We start from the raw sequence: 20,596 nt of genomic DNA on the forward strand, positions 1-20,596 counted from the left end.
TAATGGTAAGATTTTGAAAACTCTTTTTCAATTGTTTATATGCATGGCTGTGTAATCCTCCTATGCACGTGGTCTTAATTGATTTGAAAATTATCAGCTTTTCTCTTTTGGGGCAAGTTCTGAGAAGCAAAATGTTGACTGATTCTCATTCTTCAAGGTTAACCTTAAAACCTAAAGAACGTGGCTAGTTGAAGCTGTAAGAGCGGCAACAGTCAGCCTCGGGTTGTCACTTCAGTCCCAGGGACACTAACGAGAGTGCCAACTGGTTAATACACAGGACACTCTAGAATGTCACCGCCTTGATGTGGCGATGTGAGTAGAGCCTGAGTTTACCATGCATGTCACTCTTCATCATTTTTCAGTGCTGCACCATCATCGTTTAGAGTGATTCCCAGAAGTCAATTTAGTGAGGAAGTCTGGGTGGTTGTTATACAGGGCGTTTAAAAAATTGTTTACAACTTCCAATTCCCATTTTGTTGTTTCCACAAAAACAGCTGACATACAGAGATGTCACACGCAGCAGTTACATGTGTCAGAAGAATTTAGGGTGGGAATCGTAAATGCTATTGATGCAGTTTCATAGCAGTAGCTGTAAAATGCCATCAAGAATCTAATAGAAGCTGGAAGCCGAGAATCAGAAAGATGGCAGTTATGTTTGGCGGTTAAATGGAATCATAGCAGTGGAACCACTTTAGCTGCATTAGTCCTGACTTGTCTGTAGTTGACGTGTATCACGGAATCTGCACTAAGGCGCACAGGCATTAGTTAGGCTCAAAGCGCCACCAAGTTTTACTTCTCCATCTGTAGTTGTTTCCTCTTGCTACTGCAACAAATGATCACAAACCTTGTTTCTGGAGGCCACGGCCCAAAATGATATGCTTTGGACATACATGGCTAAAATCAAAGTGTCAGCAGGGCTGGTTCCTTCTGGAGGTTCCAGGGGAAAACCCATCCTCTGCCTCTTCCGTCTCCCGGGGGCTGCCAGCCTTCCTGGGTTTGCAGCCACGTCACTCGGTCCCTACTCCTGTGGTTGCATCGGTTTCTCTCCTGTAGTCAGATCTCCTTCTACCGCCGACCTATTAGCACACCTGTGGTTACATTTAGGGTTCACCGTAACGATTCAGGATAACCTCCCCATTGCAGAATCCTTGACTTTGAAAGGGTTTGCTGTATAAGGCAACATTCACAGATTTGGGGGCTTAGGATGTGGCTGTCTTTGAAGGGCCGTTATTCAGCCTATCGCAGTACGCTTCTACATACCTGGACATTAGTATAAAATATTATTTTGATTAGGGTCATTTCCATATTTCATTGAGAAGGAAGACATTCTTTTAGGTTTTCATGTTAATGCAGAAATTTATGGCTAGCTTTTAAAAAAAAAGTTTTTCAACAGTTTATTTAAGCAAAGTTTTTGAGGACATGCCCAGAAGCAAAATGTCAAAGGATTGAGAAAATGTTCTGGAGAGTGGCAGTTTTGAGTTCCTTTTTTTGCATTAGAATCAAAGGAGAAAACATAAGGAACATACATGAAATCCATTGGTGGTGGATTAAAGAGGCAGGAGAAAGAAAGCATCGTAGGGAAATCTCTAGAATTGGGTAAAGGTTGGCTGTGAACTGACCCTTTTCCATTGCTGATTGTATCATTAGTGGTTTTCTTTTTTGAAAAATTGAATTAATTGGAGTGACATAGATTAATAAAATTATATAGGTTTCAGGGGTACGAATCTATAACACATCATCTGTATATTGTATTGTGTGTTCACCACCCTAAGTCAAGCCTCCATCACCATTTACCCCCTCTTTCCTGTCTTCCACCTCCCTCCTCCTCTCCTTTCCTCTGGCAATCCCCATACTGTTGTCAGTATATGTATATACATTAGTGATTTTCTAAAAGTAAGTCTTCAACCTTATGACATCCATAGAATGACGTCCTAAAACGAGGACTGTTTTAGTGCTTCCCTTTTTCAGTATTGGTAATTCTTTCCTAGCTACCAGCATCGGATTAGAAGTCACCCAGGGAAAGGGAAGGAGAGTTCTGTACAGCGGTACACATGGTCTGATTTGGTGGGAAGGGGTATGTTAGCTTTGTTAGGAAATGGGAATAGAACACATTTACAGTAAATCATTTTAGATACTTTTATTTTTATCATGGTTTTCCCACTTTCTTTTTTTTAGTGTTTAAAAACTCTGTTTCAGTTTTTGAGGAACTGTACACTTATTATTTTTAGTTTCATTCCTGAGAAATTTTTTCTTCTCTTTGAAAATTCAGAGCAGTGATTCTTGGGTTGAGATGGTGGGTGCTTTTTTTTTTTTTCAACTTCAGATGACCTTCCAGAGATTTGATGTTGAGAATAACTTAAAAGCCTGGCATGGTGCTCCTCTCTTGACCTGAAAATGAAATTCTGAGATGATCTGACCTAGCAGAATAGTTCTCTTCATTTGTGTTTAATGGATCTTAATGCTTTTAGTTTTCTGTTTAATCCTGTAAAGAGATTGTTGGCAACCTTAGCTGTTTTAGGAGGTAAGGATGCTTTCTAATTAGGATGTTGTTTATCCTTGTCCAGTGGTTTAAAAAGGAGAACTAGAATCTATTCAATAAAGGTCTTTTCATTTTAAAAAAACCATAGAGAAAATGATACTATATGTAGCATTGAAGCCCTTTAAATGGAAGAAAATAGTTAAATGAATTCTACTAGTATAATTATTGAAGATGTGATAGCACATCAGATAAAATCATGATAATAAAGTTTGAATATTCATTTACTATCTACAGTAATTATTTCTACGTGATTAGAAAAAATTTGAATTTTTATCTGTTTCAAACATCTTTAGTCATATGTGAGATCTGCAAATACCTTAGGAAGATGAAGAAATACAAACTACAGTCAGGGACAGGAGTAAGAATAGGGTTGAAGAATTTTGTGAGATGTCAGAAAAATTTATTTTTTAAAGATTTTATTCATTTATTTTTAGAAAGGGGAAGGGAGGGAGAAAGAGAGGGACAGAAATGTCAATGTGTGGTTGCCCCCCAAGTGCCCCCTAGTGGGGGACCTGGCCCAAAACCCTGGCACCTGCCCTGACTGGGAATCGAACCAGCGACCCCTTGGTTTACAGTCTGGTGCTCAATCCGCTGAGTCACACCAGCCAGAGTGAGATGTCAGAAAAATATAGTAATATTGAACTTAAATCTAAGGCTGAACGCTGCAAGGACTAGGAGATCAACTGTCTTTAAGTTATGAAGTCTCCTCTATACAAAATAAGTGTTAAGAGACATTGAGAAGAATCCAGAATGCCCTGGCTGAAATCTTTGAAAATAATAAAACCTTAATCAGTTAAAATAATATTACCAAAATATTCAGGAACAATGTAATTGTTTCATGAAGACACAGGCAATTTTTAACCCAAGGGAGATTTAGAATTAGGTATAAAAATATTTGAGAATTAGACTCATGGTGTTAATGGCTTTATGCTAATGAGGCAGTACATATTTTTTTGTATACTTGTGCTTAGCCAAATGGAGTAACACGTCAGTGTTTTAATTCCATTTTTATTTGTTTTAGATTTTATTTATTTTCAGAGAGAGGGTGAGGGAGGGAGAAAGAAAGGGAGAGAAACATTAACTGGTTGCCTCTCACATGCCCCCAACTGGGGACCTGGCCCGCAACCCGGGCATGTTGCCCTGACAGGGAACTGAACCTGCGACCTTCCCGCTCACAGGCTGGCGCTCAGTCCACTGAGCCACAATGGCTAGGGCTAATTCCATTTTTAAATTTATAATTTAGTCATTGATTTATTCTTGTGATTTTTAAATGGGAACCTTACCAAATCTGTATATATTATATGAATGTTTATGAACACCTAAGACTCACTACATTTGTTCATTTAATTCATTAGCTTTATAAATATTATTTCAAGTACTTGGATACTTTTGTGATACAGGTGAAATGTCTAATGTAAGTAGAATGTCTCAGCATATTTGACAAAGTTTGTAAATGCTACCAAGTATTATCCTGAATTCTTAAAAATAATCTTTGGTTAGGTGCTTGACATTGTGAATGCAATATTGTTAAGTGCTCGATTGTTTTTTCTTTACAAAGTGTTGGACTTTGTTCTTGTAGGTTGTTGTTTGTGGATTAGCTGGAGCCCCACAAGGCTCGGTTCCAGGTTGACTGGGGCAGATGCACAGCAGACCTCATGCGAGAGCAGCTTTGCTGCTGAGGCCCGACCCTTCGTGGGTCTGCCGAATGCGCTCAGTGTTCAAAGCCTCCTCTCTCTGGGGTGGTGAGGTCTTGAATGGCTTTTAGCCCTTTGTCAAACTCTGAGAATTCTTCAGTTTACGAATCCCCAGTTATTCTTGGCTTAGTCTTGTGGAGTTCCTACTATGGCTTGATATTCAGTTCTCCAGCTCTTTTTCTGGTAGCTCCCTCTTTTCCAGTTTTCTACCCTATGAACTACTAAGCCCAGTTTCTTCACTGAATAGAAACGACAGTATCTATCTCATCCTTGTGACGACAGTTAAGTGAGTTGATGAATATAAAGCATTTAGCACAGCTCTTAGTAAATAGTAGGAGTGAAATAAATGTTAGCTTTTTTTTACTGTTGTTCTTGTTATTATTATGCCATTCCCATCTAGGTTGCCTAGCTGTTTCAATCAATGTTTGTTGAATCAATGTATTAGTCTACAGGTACATTAATATTTTGACCTTATCTATAGTTTAAATTTGTTTGAAAGTTTTAACGAAAATAAATAGCATGTGAATATGTTTGATAATATATCTTCTGGTAAATTTTTAAGATTTACACTTGCTACACAGAACAGAAATCGAAATACTCTCTCTTTTTCTTTTCATTTCAGAGACCTATTACTACGTTTCCCCATTAGTTGGTGTCTTTTTCTTGGCTCTCACTCCTATCTGGATTGTCGTAGCGGCCAAACATCCAGCCACGAGGACCGTTCTGCACTCGGGCTGGGAGCCGGTCATAACTGCCATGGTTGTAAGTAGGTTAGTATTAAAATGTGTGTGTGTGCACATGTGTGTATGTGTGTTTGCAGTCCACATGCATGCATCTGTGTGTATATTAAAACAATTCAATTTCATGGATCAATTATATTATGCATCAATTTCTGTTTTTAGTTCATGGATCAGTTATAGTATATATCCAGTTCTTCTTATCCCAGGTAATAATGGATATAAGTGGTAGGAATTACTGAAATCAGTAGATGTACAGCACCTCACTTGACTACCAGTTTCACACTTCTTTCCAACCAAATCTTTAATGGATTATTGAGTGAAATTTAGTGGTGTGTGTGTGTGTGTGTGTGTGTGTGTGTGTGTGTGAGCCTGACGAGGACATCGCTTGTGTTTCATAGTAAATGGCTCAGATAGCTAGCTGTCAGAAGGCCTGAGGAATATGCATACCGTTTGACAACTTCCACTCTGACAGGACGTGACGTGACGGGACTTAAAGATATAATTAAGGGCAGACACAACAGATTTAGTTACAAGGACCCTAATCACAGAGGAGTATTTAATGAAAGAGAACACCTGGGAGGCCTAGCAACCAGGTGCTGGTCGAACAAAGTGTGGCACAGCCGCAGGATGGAGTATCAGTGAGCCGTTAAAAATGAACGCTGTCATGTCTCTGTTGATGTGGAAGGGTGTTCATTGTACATTTGGTGAAAAGAGTAAGGTAGAAGCCAGTGTGAGTTTCCCGTTAAACCTGGTAGATTGACAGGTGTTCATCTTCCTTCCTGAAACTACTAAAGTGACAGTAAAAGGGTAAAAAGCTATAAAGAAGGAGAGCAGAGGGAACAGCAGGTGAGACATTCCTAAGATAGCGATCAGGTGGCTGGCTGTCAGCACAGTGAAAAAAGCTAAAACCCAGGCGCCTGCAGGGCAGGGAGCACCCCTGGGAAGCGCACCATCTGAGCCTCAGAAACTCAAGAGGTGGAGGGATGAGAGGCCTGAAATACTTCTGAAAGCAGAAATGAAGGTTGGTTGAAAGTGTATGTAAGAAGCAATTAGACCCTAAACGCCGTTTCTCTAGTTTGACCACCCAGGTAACTGCCCCTCCCACCTTAGCAGGATTACTCTGGAGAGACTAAATCAGAGAGGCTCTAAGTTCAGAAACCCCTGCACAAGTTAGGTGCATATTGGCTGGCAGTCAGGCTTCTACCCCCAGGCAAAAAATTAGGTACTGTCTTTCTGGGGAGAGTCTTCAGCGCCACAGAAAAACCTGCATGCACTGACCCTCATGGGCCTTTTAGTGAAGGAGCTGCATTCGCATCTGACCCTTGTTCAGTGCGGCCCACCTGCTGACCAGCTCTGCACAGGTGCACGGAGGGCTCCCAGTGTGCTTTGTAGTGCCCCTGAAGGAGGCCGACAGTAACAGATCACCAGACATTTGATTTCGGGGTCTAACGTGAAAGGCAGAGACAAAAAAGAAAAGGCACTTCAAGAAGGTCCAGAGATATTTGGACTTCCTTGTCCAGAGGTATAGGGACTTTGGACCCTAAATATTTCACCAAAACTGATAACGAGGTTGTCAGGATAGGGGGAGAGAGAGAATTTGAGTTGAAAAACCTCAAAAAGCTATCCCCAGTGTCATCGGAGAAATAAAAGAAGTTATGACATCCACAGTTCTGTAAGAACAGAAGGCTTTAATAAGGAGGACTGAAGAAACAGGAAGAACTCTTGGAGTTTAAGAATATACAAGTAGCAGAAACAAAAATCCAGTAGAACAGTTAGATACAGGGTTGAGGAACCATCCTGGACAGCAGAACAGAGAGCAGAGGGGTGGACAACCGCAGGCAAACCATGCGGAGAGGAAGTTATCAAAGAAATAGCAGAAGAAAATTCCCCGGGACTGAAGGTCATGGGCTTCCAGATTGGAAGAGCCTCGCTGAGGACCCGGAACAATGAATCAGAGTAGGACGGACCCAAATCAAAGCACGTTATCGTAAACCCCCCAAACTTCCAGAATATAAAGTCCTGGGAATCCGAATGATGTCCAATAGCAGTACCAGCAGTGGTTCCTTCAAAAGTCTGAGGGGAAATTCTCTTGAACATAAAATATGGTCGCAGTATCGACCAAATGTAAGGACAGGCTCAGAAAGTTTTCAGAAATGCAGGATTTCAAAACATTGGCGTCCCGTATACCCTTTCCTATAAAAGCGGATAAAAGACAGTTTTATCACGCTGAGGAGATCCGATGCCATAGGGATGAGGATGGCAAACGGCTCATTTTTCTGTCATGTGACTGTTTCTTTCCCGGGGGACTCCGGCAGCAGGGTCCTGTGAAACCCTGGGACGGGTCGCTGTGCACAGACTGAGACTGAGGGCGGGGAGACCGGAGGGGGAGGGATGACAGCTGCGCACCAGGCGGCGAGGGCTGGCCAGGTGCGCAGGAGAGCAGGGGCTTCTCGAGGGATGTCTCCGGGGAAAAACAATGGAATTGATTGATGACCTGCCTGAGAAGTTTGACTGTGCTCACAGGCATTTCATTAACCCTGCTGCAAATCTGAGGCGGAATTAGTACTAAGTAGCTAAAAAAGAAGAAAAAAAAAAAAGAAAGAAGACCATGATACAAAGCAAAAAGGACAAGTGAGGAAATCTAATCCTATGCCGTGTGGCTCAGTTGTGAAGTATGATCCTGTTGTCATAATACAGTGAACCTTAAATATTTCACCAAAGCTGATAACTAGGTTGTCAGGATGGGGGTGAGAGAGAATTTGAAGGGACTGAAGTGAGGAGACAGGGTGAGAAGCACCCTGTGGGGTTTCAGCCAGACTGCTGACCACAGCTCGGCTGGATGAACAGCAGAGCAGTTCACCGACTGGACTGAGCAGTTTAACATCGGAGATGGAAAATGCAAGGAATCAGCCAAAATGGGAAGACAAAGAAACACACCCCAAATGAAAGAACAAGAGAATTCTTCAGAAGAGCTAGATGAAATGGAGGCAAGCAATTTATCAGAGTTTAGAATGATGGTTCTAAGGATACTCAACAACATGAAAATAGACGTAGAAGCCATAAAAAAAGGACCAGTCAGAAAGAAAAAATGCAATAGGTGAGATGAAGAACACACTGGAAGGCATAAGTAGGAGGTTAGATGAAGCAGAGGATCGAATCAGTATTTTCGAAGACAAGGTAGAAAAACACACCCAGGCAGAGCAGCAAAAAGAACAAAGAACTTACAGCCCTGGCTGGTGTGGCTCAGTGGATTGAGCACTGGCCTGTGAACCACAAGGTCGCCAGTTCGATTCCCAGTCAGGGCACGTGCCTGGGTTGTGGGTCAGGTCCCCAGTAGGGGACACGCGAGAGGCAACCACACATTGATGTTTCTCATCCTCTCATTGTCCCTCCTTTCCTGTCTCTCTAAAAATGAATAAATAAAATCTTTTTAAAAAGTGAAAAAAAGAATTTAAACAGATGGGGAGAACTTAAGAAACATCTTAGACAATGTGAGACTTAACTGTTAGACCCAAAACCATAAAAATCCTAGATGAAAACATAGATATCAATATCTCGGATATTGCTGATAGAAATGTTTTATCAGATATCTCCCCAGGCAAGAGAAACAAAAGAGAAAATAAACAATTGGGACTATATAAAAATAAAAAGGTTTTTTTTTAAGATTTTATTTATTTATTTTTAGAGAGGGAAGGGAAGGAGAAAGAGAGAGAGAGAGAGAGAGAAACATCAATGTGTGGTTGCTGGAGGCCGTGGCCTGCAACCCAGGCATGTGCCCTGACTGGGAATGGAACCTGCGATGCCTGGTTCGCAGCCCGTGCTCAATCCACTGAGCTACGCCAGCCAGGGCTAGAATAAAAAGTTTTTGCACAGCAAAAATAAATCATCAGCAAAATAAAAAGACAACCCACAGAATAGGAGAACATATTTGCCGATACATCTGATAAGGAATTAATATCCAAAATTTATAAAGTATTTACAAAACTCAACACCAAAAAAACAAACAACCCATTTAAAAAATGGGCAAAGGACCTGAATAGACACTTCTCCAAAAGGACATAGAGATGGCCAATAGACATATGAAAAGATGCTCAGCATCACTAATCATCAGAGAAATGCAAATTAAAACCACAGTGAAATACCATCTCACATCTCTCAGAATGGCCATCATCAATAATCAACAAACAAGTGCTGGCAAGGATGTGGAGAAGGGGAACCCTTTTGCACTGTTGGTGGGTATGCAGACTGGTGTGTCCACTGTGGAAAGCAGCATGGAAATACCTCGGAAACTTAAAAATGGATCTGCCCGTTGACCCAGCGATCCCACTTCCGGCAGTATATCTGAAGGAACACAAAACACTAATTCGAAAGAATCTATGCATCCCTATGTTCATTGTGGCAGTATTGACAACTGCCAAGATGTGAAAGCAGCCCAAGTGTCCATCAGTAGATGAGTGGATAAAACAACTGTGAGACATTTGCACAATGGAATACTACTCAGACATAAAAAAGAAGAAACTTTTACCATTTGCAACAGTATGGACGGACCTGGAGAACATTATGCTAAGTGGAATAAGCCAGTCAGAGAAGTGCAAATACCATGTGATTTCACTCTCCTGTAGAATCTAATGAACAACCTGAGCTAACAAGCGAAACAGAGAGACTCATAGATGGAGAGCAGATGACAGCTAGTGGGGGAGGTGAGGGGGTGGAGGGATTGAGCGAAAAGGAAAAAGGACTCAGGGACATGGGCAACAGTGTGGCGATTACTGGGGTTAGTGGGGTGTAAGGGGACTAAATGGTAATGGAAAAAAAACAATACAGATTTAATTAAAAGTTTAAAAAATAGAATAATGATTTGAGAAAAAATAAAAAAATAAAAGAAATAGTAGGGAAGCATTTTATTTAGAAACACAGAATTAAATGCCAGAAGAAACACGTCACGAAGTGGGGAAGAATTGCTAGGGGAGAGCAGGGTCTGGGGGGGTGGGACCGGAGACTGCTTTATAAGCTTTGCGGTACTTTCCCTTTTAAAATAATGCCATTTCTTTGTCTGCTAAAATATTTAGTAAAAGTGAAAAAAATACTTTTACAATTTGAGTTTTTATTTTATTTATGTTTTCATTGTGATTTTTATTTTTATAACTAAACCTTCAGTAAATCTTTCACTCCACGAACATGGGAGTTTTTGTTTTTTGTAAATATCCATGTTTAAAAATGTCTAAGAGGCTATTACTAACATGCTTACAGTATGACTTTGAATGATGCAATTATTGTTGCTTTTCCTTTTTTGTTCGTATCTTCTAACTTTAATAAGTTTTGCTGCCTGGGCAACGTTGTTTTAAAATATTTTTTAGCAAGTGTTCATTATATGTGCACACCGTGGTCTGTGCATTTTAGCAGGGACATTTATTTTTTGAAACATAACTTTTCTTATGAAGTAATATATTTTAAAAATTGAGCTTAAAATATTCAAGTATTTGTAAGGATGACTATTTTTGGATTCAGTAGTGTATCTTTTAATGTGGACTCTGCAGTTAAGGCATATGGAGCTATTCATTTATTATACTAAAGAATTAAAATTAAAAGATTTAATAATTTCCTAATGTTTATTATCAAGCAGTGGTAAGAGCCTTTGATCTGATATTTTGACCATAAACCCTGTTCTGTGACGGCATATAGTTCATTTTTCTGTAATGTGAATTGCATTTCCTTAGATGATTTGAGCAACAGTATTGGGACTGGCAGTGCTTTATAGTGTGTAGGCCAAGAGACCAGAGTTAACCAATTGACAACTTCACAGATTTATATATATATGTATCTGTATGTCATTTTTCCAGACCCCTGTTTTCAAGATCAGCTCTTTCTATGGCTGTAACTCATTATTTTAATTTATCGGTGATAAGACATGTCCTAACTATATCTAGTTTTATAGCACGATAAAAATCATCTCTTTACTACCTTGCTTCAGATATGAAAAGATACTCATTTAACATTATTTTTAAATTATAAGAGCCATAATGCACATGGTTTAAAAATTTAGTAAGTACAGAAGTACATAAATGACCATTAATCTTCTCTCAGTCTCAGCCCCTACAGAGAGACATTGTTAATAATTTCTTATATGTTCTTACATACCTTTTAATGCTCTTAAATGCTGTATGCATTTCCTTTTTACAGTAACGTATCTTGGAGATCAGAAAGAGAGCCCTGAAATGTGGGGTTATGGCTTATGCCCTATTTTATTTTCAACATTTTTGTGATTGACATTGACTTTTTTCCTAAGATTTTATTTATTTTTAGAGAGTGGGGAAGGGAGGGAGACAGAGAGGGAGAGAAACATCGATGTGCAAGAGAAACATTGATTGGCTGCCTGTCACCGCCCCCCAACTGGGGACCTGGCCCACAACCCAGGCATGTGCCCTGACTGGGAATCGAACCAGCAACCTTTTGGTTTGCAGGCTGGTGCTCAATCCACTGAGCCACCCCAGCCAGGGCTTGACATTGGTTTTCACTTTGAATATTTTTCATTTTATTTTTTAATGTGTAGATATTTTATCTATAAAAGTAGGCTTGTTTGTGTGTAAAGAATAGCTTCAAATCAGTACATTTCTTTCCCTCTGCCCTACATTGTATGATTTTGTATCTTTCAGCATTGGAGGCCTTATTCTGGACACAACTGTATCGGATCCAAACTTGGCTGGGATTGTTGTGTACACGCCAGTTATTAATGGTAAGCATTAGCTATACTGTTCCATAATGATATCGAATCTTTCTATACTCTCAGATGCTCATAGGCACCTTAGGGCTCAGATTTAAAGAGAGCGGGCTATCCACGCATCCCCATTCATTCTTCAACCCCGGGTGGCCTCTCACAGAGGATATGGCAAATGGCGTTTCCCTTTCTCAGTATGCAGATCGCATTTCTGAAAAGAACTGTTTCTTAATCTTATCACTAAGTAATAGTTTGAGAGTCAGGCATACCCGATTTTAAGGTTAGTGAGGCAAATTCAGTATTCCAGTCCTGAATCCTTTGGGCTTATCTGCTGTCTTGTGTTGTTTTATTGCTGCTATCGATTTTCGTGGGGAAATTAGAGCTAGCGCAGTTTATGCATTGCTTGAGTCAATTCAGCCCATTAAAATCCATCATTCTCCCCCAATAAATTTAACAAAAATTAAAAAGAAAAGAAAAACATCTATCATTCCTCTGCTGATCCCTTTAAACCTGCCCTCTGTGTTTTCTTATCTATAAAATGGGAATTACAATACTTAAGATCACATGAATTTTTATGGATTCTGTTTAATAAGATCATTTTAATCCAGTCCTACTGGGTTTGGGGCTGGCTCTTACTAATTGGATTTTGGTATAGCCAAAACCAATATAACTTAAAAGGTAATTCTACCTGGGGAAAAACATGTCACAGGATATGTTATACATTTAATATAAATTACTTTTGTATATTTATATATAAGAAAATATGTTATGTGAAGGCAAGTTCTCCAAAATCTAATTTTATGTTTAAAATTTCTGCTCTACATTTAATTTTCTATATAGCGTTAGAAAGACCGTGAACAAATTTCCCCTCTGGATCCATCCTCCCTCCCAGTTTTCCAGGTGGCACCGCTCTGCCCACACCTTCCCCCCTTTCCAATCAGGGCCCCTCTGCTTCCACCTGGCCCCCCCGTCCTCTCCCCCCAGACGATGACCCAAGCGTGTTGATTTTCCCTTCAACATAATTGACTTGTTCACTTGCAGTGTAAGAAGCACATGTCTCACTCCAGGCATCATGCAAGTAACAAGGTGGCCTCCCCACTCCCTTTCTGTCCACCGCAAATTAAATGTCACTACCTGCTGGTCTTCCTTAAACTTTCTATTAAGTACGTGTCCTAGGATGGTAAACGTAACTGGTTTCTCCTGCCTGACAAATTCAGTTTGACATCCTCTGCCCAGCTGTCTAGGCCCTCTGTACGCTGTGGCTTACGTCCGACTTTCCCTCCATCGTCCTCACCAGATTCCTATGTCGTGGCCACACAGAGTTCGGGTGTTCACTGCCGGGAATGGTTGCCGCTTCCCTTCCACCCGGTCTGGTCCTCTTCGGGGAATATTAGTTGATGAATTCGCCAGCACGAATATTACATATTCATGATTATTCAAGCTGTATTGCTCATCATCGAGAAATTTAACTTCAATGACAACAACCCATTGTTAGTAAGGACTTAATAAATATTCCTGTTATTTCCTCTGACACAAGAAACAATTCTAGCGCTTTGCAATATTCCTTTTTTTGAAAACTGGGTGGTTGGTACATGGGTTTTGTAGTACGATGCCTTACAGCTTATATATGTTTTAGAAATATTTTTATATCTATTAAATATTAAGAACTAAACAACGAACATCTTGGAAGGAGCACTTTTAGTTTTCTTGTAAAATGGTTGCCCGTGAAAAGAAGGGAATTAGGACGACACCCAGAAGTCGAAGTGAGGAGTTTTCTCCACGCTAGGAGGGGTGCGGATATGTTTGTTGGCGAGGGGGCAGGGAGCAGTGGGGAAGGGGAGATGGAGGGCGTGAGACCCAGAGGGATGAGGTCGCACAGAGGCCGTGGAGTGGTGGCCTGCCCGTAGCCCAGGCAGGACAGGATGCGCCTCGGTGTGATGTGGTGGGAAGAGGAGTCCTTTGAGGTACAGGGGTAGGGGCAGGGGACAGACGCCGAGATGAAGGGCCTGACTGACAATGACGGCCTTCTCTGCCCCAAGAAAGCAGATGGAGTCATTTCTCCAGGGCAGTGTTTCCCAGCCTTTCCCGTGTCCTGGCCCATGGGGGAAATTATGGTGTGGGGTGGCACACTAGGGCGAAGAAGGAGGCCGCTGGCAACCGCAGGCCCGGCTGCCCCTGCAGAGCTTGGGAGGTCCGAGTCTCAGCACCCCCGCGACCCGCGGCACACCGGTCGGGAAGTCCTGACTGAAGGCAGGTTTCTTGGCCTCTTTTTCATGATCACACCTTGAAAGAGCCATCTTAAATGTTTTTTCCTAAATTGTGCTTACCTATAACATTTTAATATCACAGATACCCCTTTTCTCCATTTATGTACTGTATGCATCGCTGTTCTTCATACATAAAATGAGTAGGATTATGTTTCTGTCCCCCTAAACCAATTTCTGTCCCCATTAAGAAAGCATGATCTAGCCCTGGCCGGTGTGGCTCAGTGGGTTGGAGCATCGTCCTGTGAACCTAAAAGTCGCAGGCTCAATTCCCAGTCAGAGCACATGCCTGGGTTGCTGGTTCAGTACCTGATCGGGACCTGTGCAAGATGCAACCAACTGGTGTTTCTCTCCCTCTCCCTCTGCATTCTTCCCCTTTCTCTGCCATCAACAAACGTGCCTTCAGGTGAGGATTAAAATAAAAAAACGCATGACGAGGGTAAGGGAGACGGAAAACTTGGAGCCTTTGTCCATCATTCATTGGGTTGTCGGCAGGTGCACTGGAAGGCAGCAGACAAGGGTGAGGGATTAGAGGCTTGGGGAGCGGATGTGCCTGAGCTTCTCTAGGTGAGAGGGTGTTCACTCTGAGGGGGTAGTGTGTATTTCTTTTGAACCACACGAAGACATGGAAGCCACATCCCCCCACCCCTCTGCATGTCTTGAAACTAAAAGGGTGATTCCTGCGTGTGGGCTCTGACAAGAAGCCACGAGAGCAGGACCCGTGAAGATGTGATTTGTCGAGGTGGTTAGAACACGCAGGTGCATAAGGAGGACACCAGGTCGGTCGTGCCGTTCGTTGTAAGGATTTCCTTTGTAACAAAGTGAACTTTCACTTCAGCTCCTCGGCGATAGCCAAAGAATTCTCGACATAATTTGAAATACGTTCTGTGATATGAGTGCTAAACATTTACTGGAAACATACATTTCTAAGTTTAACAAAACATGAGGTGTGGTTTTAAAGCAGTTCTTAGATGACCCTGCTGATAATTGATCCCATCAAACTTTGTGTTACCAAGTGAGCTTATTCTAGCATAAGGCACTTAAAAATTAGGTCTGGCAGATGTCAAAGGCTCTCGACTAATTAACTATTTATATACTGACAAAGCTGTTTTCACTTATGTTATTCATTTACGTGACACAATCTTTACATGCTCTCCACTCGCTTTAGTAATGCGATTAGTCTGAAGAACTTAAGTAATTTAACAGAAGTGCGGATAGACTAGCTCTTAGTAGAAATACCTGTGTATCGTGATCACAAGGAGGGATTTTTGACGTTAAAGAGAGCTATTCCGAGGTAATAATTTCTGCTGTAGTTTAAAAATAGAACCAATCATGACAAGATCATAATGAAGTTTCAGCCCCATGAGAGGTTGAAACTAAAATAAGTTCCCACACTAATTACGTTTTTTACTTTAAAATTTTATTCACCTTATCTGGAAAAATTATACCAGCCTCTTTCTAAAGTCTTGATTCATTTTATTTTTGGTGTGATGTATTTTTAGTTTGGTGCAGCTTTAACGCCAGTGCGTCTGTGTTTCCTGGGCTACTGAGTGAGGCGGGTCAGGGCAGGCAGGGGAGAGGAAACCTGAAAGTTGATTATTTATGAGAGTTTATTTGTACTATCACCTGTGCTAGTCTGGACGCGGTAATGGAATGATAAAAGCAGCTCTATAAAGTTCTACCAATGGGGTTTTTTAGAAGAGAGTTACAGCTAATCATTAACAGCTTTTTGTTTCAAAGTCAGTTTAAGAGCAGTTATAGATAGATATTCTCAGGTTTAATAGCTCACGCTCCTGCATTTGCATTGAAGCGTTCCGTATCTAATAAAATACCAGATTAAACATTACCCCCAGGAGAATCCCCAGGGTACATGGAGTTGAAGTGGAAACCACCCTTCATGCATTCCTACGGCAAATATCTGCACCACGAAGTGCATCTGAATGCTCCTCATTACATGTAATTACACCTAATTCTTAACATTCATTCTTCTCCTTTTGGGGGCTCTGAAGAGAAATCCATGGGTGAGCCGTTCCCATTTTACCAGGTCCAGAAACGGTCCTGTCTTTCACGTATGACTTACTTCATCGTCACTGTTAACATTGGTTGAGACTTGACCATGTCTAGAAACTGTCGCATCCTTTATGTGTGCCTTATTTTAGTCAGTCCTGCCTCTTATCAGTTGGATATTAAGTGGTCATTTTACAGATCACGAACCTGAAGTCCCCATAGGTTAAACACTGGAGTCCCGGTGAGCGGCCGAGGCAGGCCTCAGACCCGCGCCGTCGGAGCCAGCGCGAACTCTGCGGAGGGCAGAGCCGAGCATCTACGCGCCTTAACTGTATTCAGCACAGTCCATGGGACTTGGCTCCCCTTTCAAACCCATATTGAAAGAAATTTGTTTTCCCTGAGAAAAATTTTCAGAACTCCCTGGGGTGCATTTTGAAAACCTTTTTATGAAACTGTATCTCCTGTTATCTCAAGCATTTGCTTCTAATGAATTTTTTATTTACTAAGTGGGATGTGGTGAGGAAATCGTGCATAGCAGTGAATCTATTATGGGATGCCAGCCTTGGATGAGGAGGAAGCTGTAACCAGCTGAGCCACCGGGCCAGGGCCTCGTTTCCAGTGTGTGCACGTAGGACATCCCGCGTGTCTTTGTACGTAGTGTTTATCTCCATTCCACTACAAATAATTTCTACATTTTATTGTGATTGCTTCTTTACTCTTAGATGCATGTTGTTTCAGATGATGGAGGCATATTATTTAGACCCATGTTGTTTTAGATAGTGGAGGCATACGTCAATTTTTAATACAGGGTTTCTCAGTCTTGACACTACTGACATTGGGAGCCAGATAATTCCATGGGTGGGGAGCTCCCTGTTCCCTGTAGGATGTTTAGCAACAGTTTATGCCTAGAAATAGGCAGGCTCTTTCTTCTGTTAGGTCATTAGTATGGAGGACTGAACCAATCCGGTCAGTACTTGAGTTAGGGGATTTTTGTTTGTTTTGTTTTTGTGGGTTTGTTGTTGTTTTTTGTGTGTGTGTGTGTGTGTGGTTATTATAGGTACCTTCTGTGCATCACTGACTTCAAATTTCTTTCTTTATTTTTTTTAAGATTTTATTTATTTTTAGGGAGGGGGTGGGAGGGAGAAAGAGAGAGAGAGAAACATCAATGTGTGGTTGCTTCTCATGTGGCCCCCACTGGGGACCTGGTCAGCAACCCAGGCATGTGCCCTGACTGGGAATCGAACCTGCGATGCTTTGGTTCGCAGCCCGCGCTCAATCCACTGAGCTATGCCAGCCAGGGCTCAAATTTTTTTATTGATGAGCTCTTGCCTGCTACCTTATGCTTAGAGTGAAGCCTGGACTGCAGTATGCCTGCAGCACGGAAGGCTTAACCATCCGTGCTCTGCCCCTCTTCTCACAGTAGGCTGCTGATTCGTGTTCCTTGGTGCAAGGCATGGCATGGCGGTTGGGATTCTCTTGCACTGTTTTCAATCTTAGGCGGCCCTTCTGCCCCTCATCCTCAGAGGCGAGGCTTTCTCAGTCTTTCTTCCCCTCCCACTCTTGGCAGTCTCACTTTGCCAGGTTGGGCGTGAGCAAGATTTTCCTTCCACTCCTGTGGCAGCAGACAGCTTTGCTTCTACCTTTGCTGCGGTGGCAACTGATCTTTTTCTGGGACAGGTGGCAGGCATGCTTCCTTCCCCACCCCAGGCAGCTTTTGCTTCATGGGGTAGAGGGATTCGGAAACAGATGTGCTTCTCTGCCTGTGCCACCCAGGTCGGCTGTCTCGCGTCTCCTGCCCTACCCCGTCCGCCTCACACACTCCCTTCCGGCGGAGGCTTGGAGAAATCGCCGGCCCGTCAATGTGGGCACCCTCGGGTCCAGGACTCCCAAGAATGCTGGCCCACACCCAGCATTTGAGAGTTTGAAAATTTCAGTTGTTTTTTCCTGCTGGCTTTTGTGACTGCTGCCTCTTCCTCCCGTGTTCTGTCAAAGAAGAGTTTGGGGGTCTATCTTACCTTAGGGGACAGGACCTGGAGGTGGGGCTTACCAGCCCTTGGAATTAATTTTATCTCTGGACATCCGCTCTTCTCAGAGTGTACGAGAGGATAATCTAGATTAAAAGATGACTTTCTCAAGTTTGTTCTTCAGTGCTGTTTATGAATTTCTTTAGTAACCTGAGAAGAAATGTCATCAGGTCTTGTCTGTTTGAGTAAATGTAGCTTATTTTCCCTCTCATTAAGATGATAAACATGATACATATTGTTACCTAGTTTTATATCTTGATATTGATAATCACTTTTTAAAAAAATACTTATTTTTGGTCTACCTTCAGACCAGAGAGTAAGTCAGGTTTGAAAAAATAATGAAAGTCTTCCATAACAATGATTTTTTTAATGCCTTTGGAATATCCACCTCCACTTAAATAAATCAGCATTTCGGAAGAACTTTCAGTTTTCTTGGCCCAGGATGTGACCTGAAGAGGCTGATGGGTAGTTGAATCTAGGCAGGTGGTTGAAGATACGAGGCTACCTCCTTTGTTTTCCTGCGTTTCAGGTATTGGTGGTAATTTGGTGGCCATTCAGGCCAGCAGGATCTCTACCTACCTCCATCTCCACAGCATCCCGGGAGAACTGCCTGATGAGCCCAAAGGCTGTTACTGCCCGTTTAGAACGTTTTTTGGTCCAGGTATGTGCTTGTTGATTTTTACACACTTTACTTTCAGGAACTATTCCTTTCTGTGAGGATAGGCGGACAGCATTTGCTGAGTGCATGTTTTGTTTGCGAGTGTTACACAACTTTTTTATTGTTGAGCGCTACATAGATTTTAAATAGAGTAGATTTTGTCCATTAAACCTCAGTGAGCAAAAGCCCCTTGTATCAATTCTGCAGTTGCTGAGGAACCTCGTGTAATTTTTCTCTTTCGTCCCTTTCTCTGAGATACGTTCTGTGTGAGTCAGGAAAGAGAAACCTCGCGGACGAAAGCAAATGTCGCTGGACAGATGTACTGTCTTTCCTACATGCATCCTTTTGGCCTTTCTGAATGTAGGCATTTATCCTAAACAAACAGGATGAGGGGTGGTAACCTCAGTTTCAAGGAATAGTGCATTATTTATGGCCACCAGGCATGTGATTACCAAAAAACTAAAACATCAATTTATTTTATTTTGAGGTTTTCTTTATTTATTTTTGGAGAGAGGGGAAGGGAGGGAGTAAGAGAGGCAGAGAAACATTGATCAGTTGCCTCTTGCATGCCCCCAACCAGGGACCTAGCCCGTACCCCAGGCATGTGCCCTGACTGGGAACTGAACCAGCACCTTTTGGTTCGCGGGCTGGCACTCAGTCCACTGAGCTACACCAGCCAGGGCAAAACAACAATTTTAAACCTCATAATTCTTGTCATTTTTGTAACAAAAATAAATTACTGACTTGAATGAAGACCAGAAATGCCCTGCCTTGTGATATCCATGAAACAACCCTAAAGGAAAAATAAAATAAAAACATTTCAGTACTTTAAGAACTTTTTACTTTTTCCACTGTCTTTATTCTGTTTTTATGATAGATACTAAAGTCTGACCAACGTTCTTCATTACAAATCTTTATCAACCGTCTTCTATTTAATTAACATACATAGTGAGAAAATTTCAAAGAATTAAATGAATTGTAAACATGTGAAATTATTTTTAGCAGTAGAATTTTGTGTGATGCCATGTGGCCTAGTAACTAAAAAGTGATCCTCAAATTTTAGTAACTGTGACCTATTATTAATCAAAATATGGTTTTTTTGAACAACTTTTACATGTTGTGTTACAGGAGTAAATAATAAGTCTGCTCAAGTCCTACTGCTTTTAGTGATTCCTGGACATTTAATTTTCCTCTACACGATCCACCTGATGAAAAGTGGCCATACGTCTCTGACTGTGATCTTCGTGGTTGTGTACTTGTTTGCGGCTCTGTTACAGGTAAGAGTGGAACCCTCCTGTGATGTCTTCAATGCTCAGGTCGATGTAAAAGTGCAACTCCGTACATGTGAAGGCACAAGAATTGTTGTAACATTCTAAAAATCAGCTTACTGCCTGTATGTTGATTTGATCTTCTTAAAACCAATTACTCAGGACCTGTTTTGACCTGATCAATAGAACCTTTGGATTTCCTATTTCCTGGATTCCATGTCATCCTGTTTTTCATTCTCTTGTTTTGTATGAATACTCTTCTAATAGATGCCTGAGACAGAGGGCATCGGAGGAAATATTCTGAGCCTGTGCGTGTTGCAAAATGCTGTTATTTTTACATGGGTATGTTGATTGGATGTAGCATCCTGTTTCTTGTAGAAGTTTGATGGCATTGCTTCTTCGCCTTTTGACTTTTCCCATTACCACTGAGAGCAACAGAGGCCGCTCTCGCTGCCGGTCTCATTGTACGGAACTTCTGTCTCTCTGGAAGCCTGCAAGACCTTCCACTTTCCCCCGTTGGCCTTAAATTCCGTTTTGATGGGCCCTGGCTTGGGGGGTGGAGATATGTGTGTGTTTACTTTAATTTAATTTTTTGTTACAAAGGTGTTTAATTTATTCTCCTCCTCAGTGTCACCGATGTTCTCATGTTCACATTTCCCAGCATGCTCCTTTCCTTGCAGCAGTTAA

The 20,596-nt window shown here is 41.7% G+C and overlaps 1 protein-coding gene across 4 annotated transcripts in view; it reads left to right on the plus strand.

Annotated features, from left to right (window-relative positions):
- SLC41A2 (solute carrier family 41 member 2) overlaps window positions 1-20,596 on the plus strand; it is an 88,825-nt gene that overhangs the window by 39,739 nt on the left and 28,490 nt on the right. For all 4 annotated transcript variants that reach the window (XM_045826570.1, XM_045826574.1, XM_045826573.1 and 1 more), the window contains 4 exons: window positions 4,856-5,003; window positions 11,627-11,706; window positions 18,513-18,644; window positions 19,770-19,918. In XM_045826570.1, coding sequence (XP_045682526.1) covers window positions 4,856-5,003; window positions 11,627-11,706; window positions 18,513-18,644; window positions 19,770-19,918 — 509 coding nt within the window. The remainder of the gene's footprint in view (window positions 1-4,855; window positions 5,004-11,626; window positions 11,707-18,512; window positions 18,645-19,769; window positions 19,919-20,596) is intronic.

The sequence above is a fragment of the Phyllostomus hastatus genome, unplaced genomic scaffold (assembly GCF_019186645.2).
Source record: "Phyllostomus hastatus isolate PE091 unplaced genomic scaffold, TTU_PhHast_1.1 phas_scaffold_755, whole genome shotgun sequence".
Taxonomy (NCBI): domain Eukaryota; kingdom Metazoa; phylum Chordata; class Mammalia; order Chiroptera; family Phyllostomidae; genus Phyllostomus; species Phyllostomus hastatus.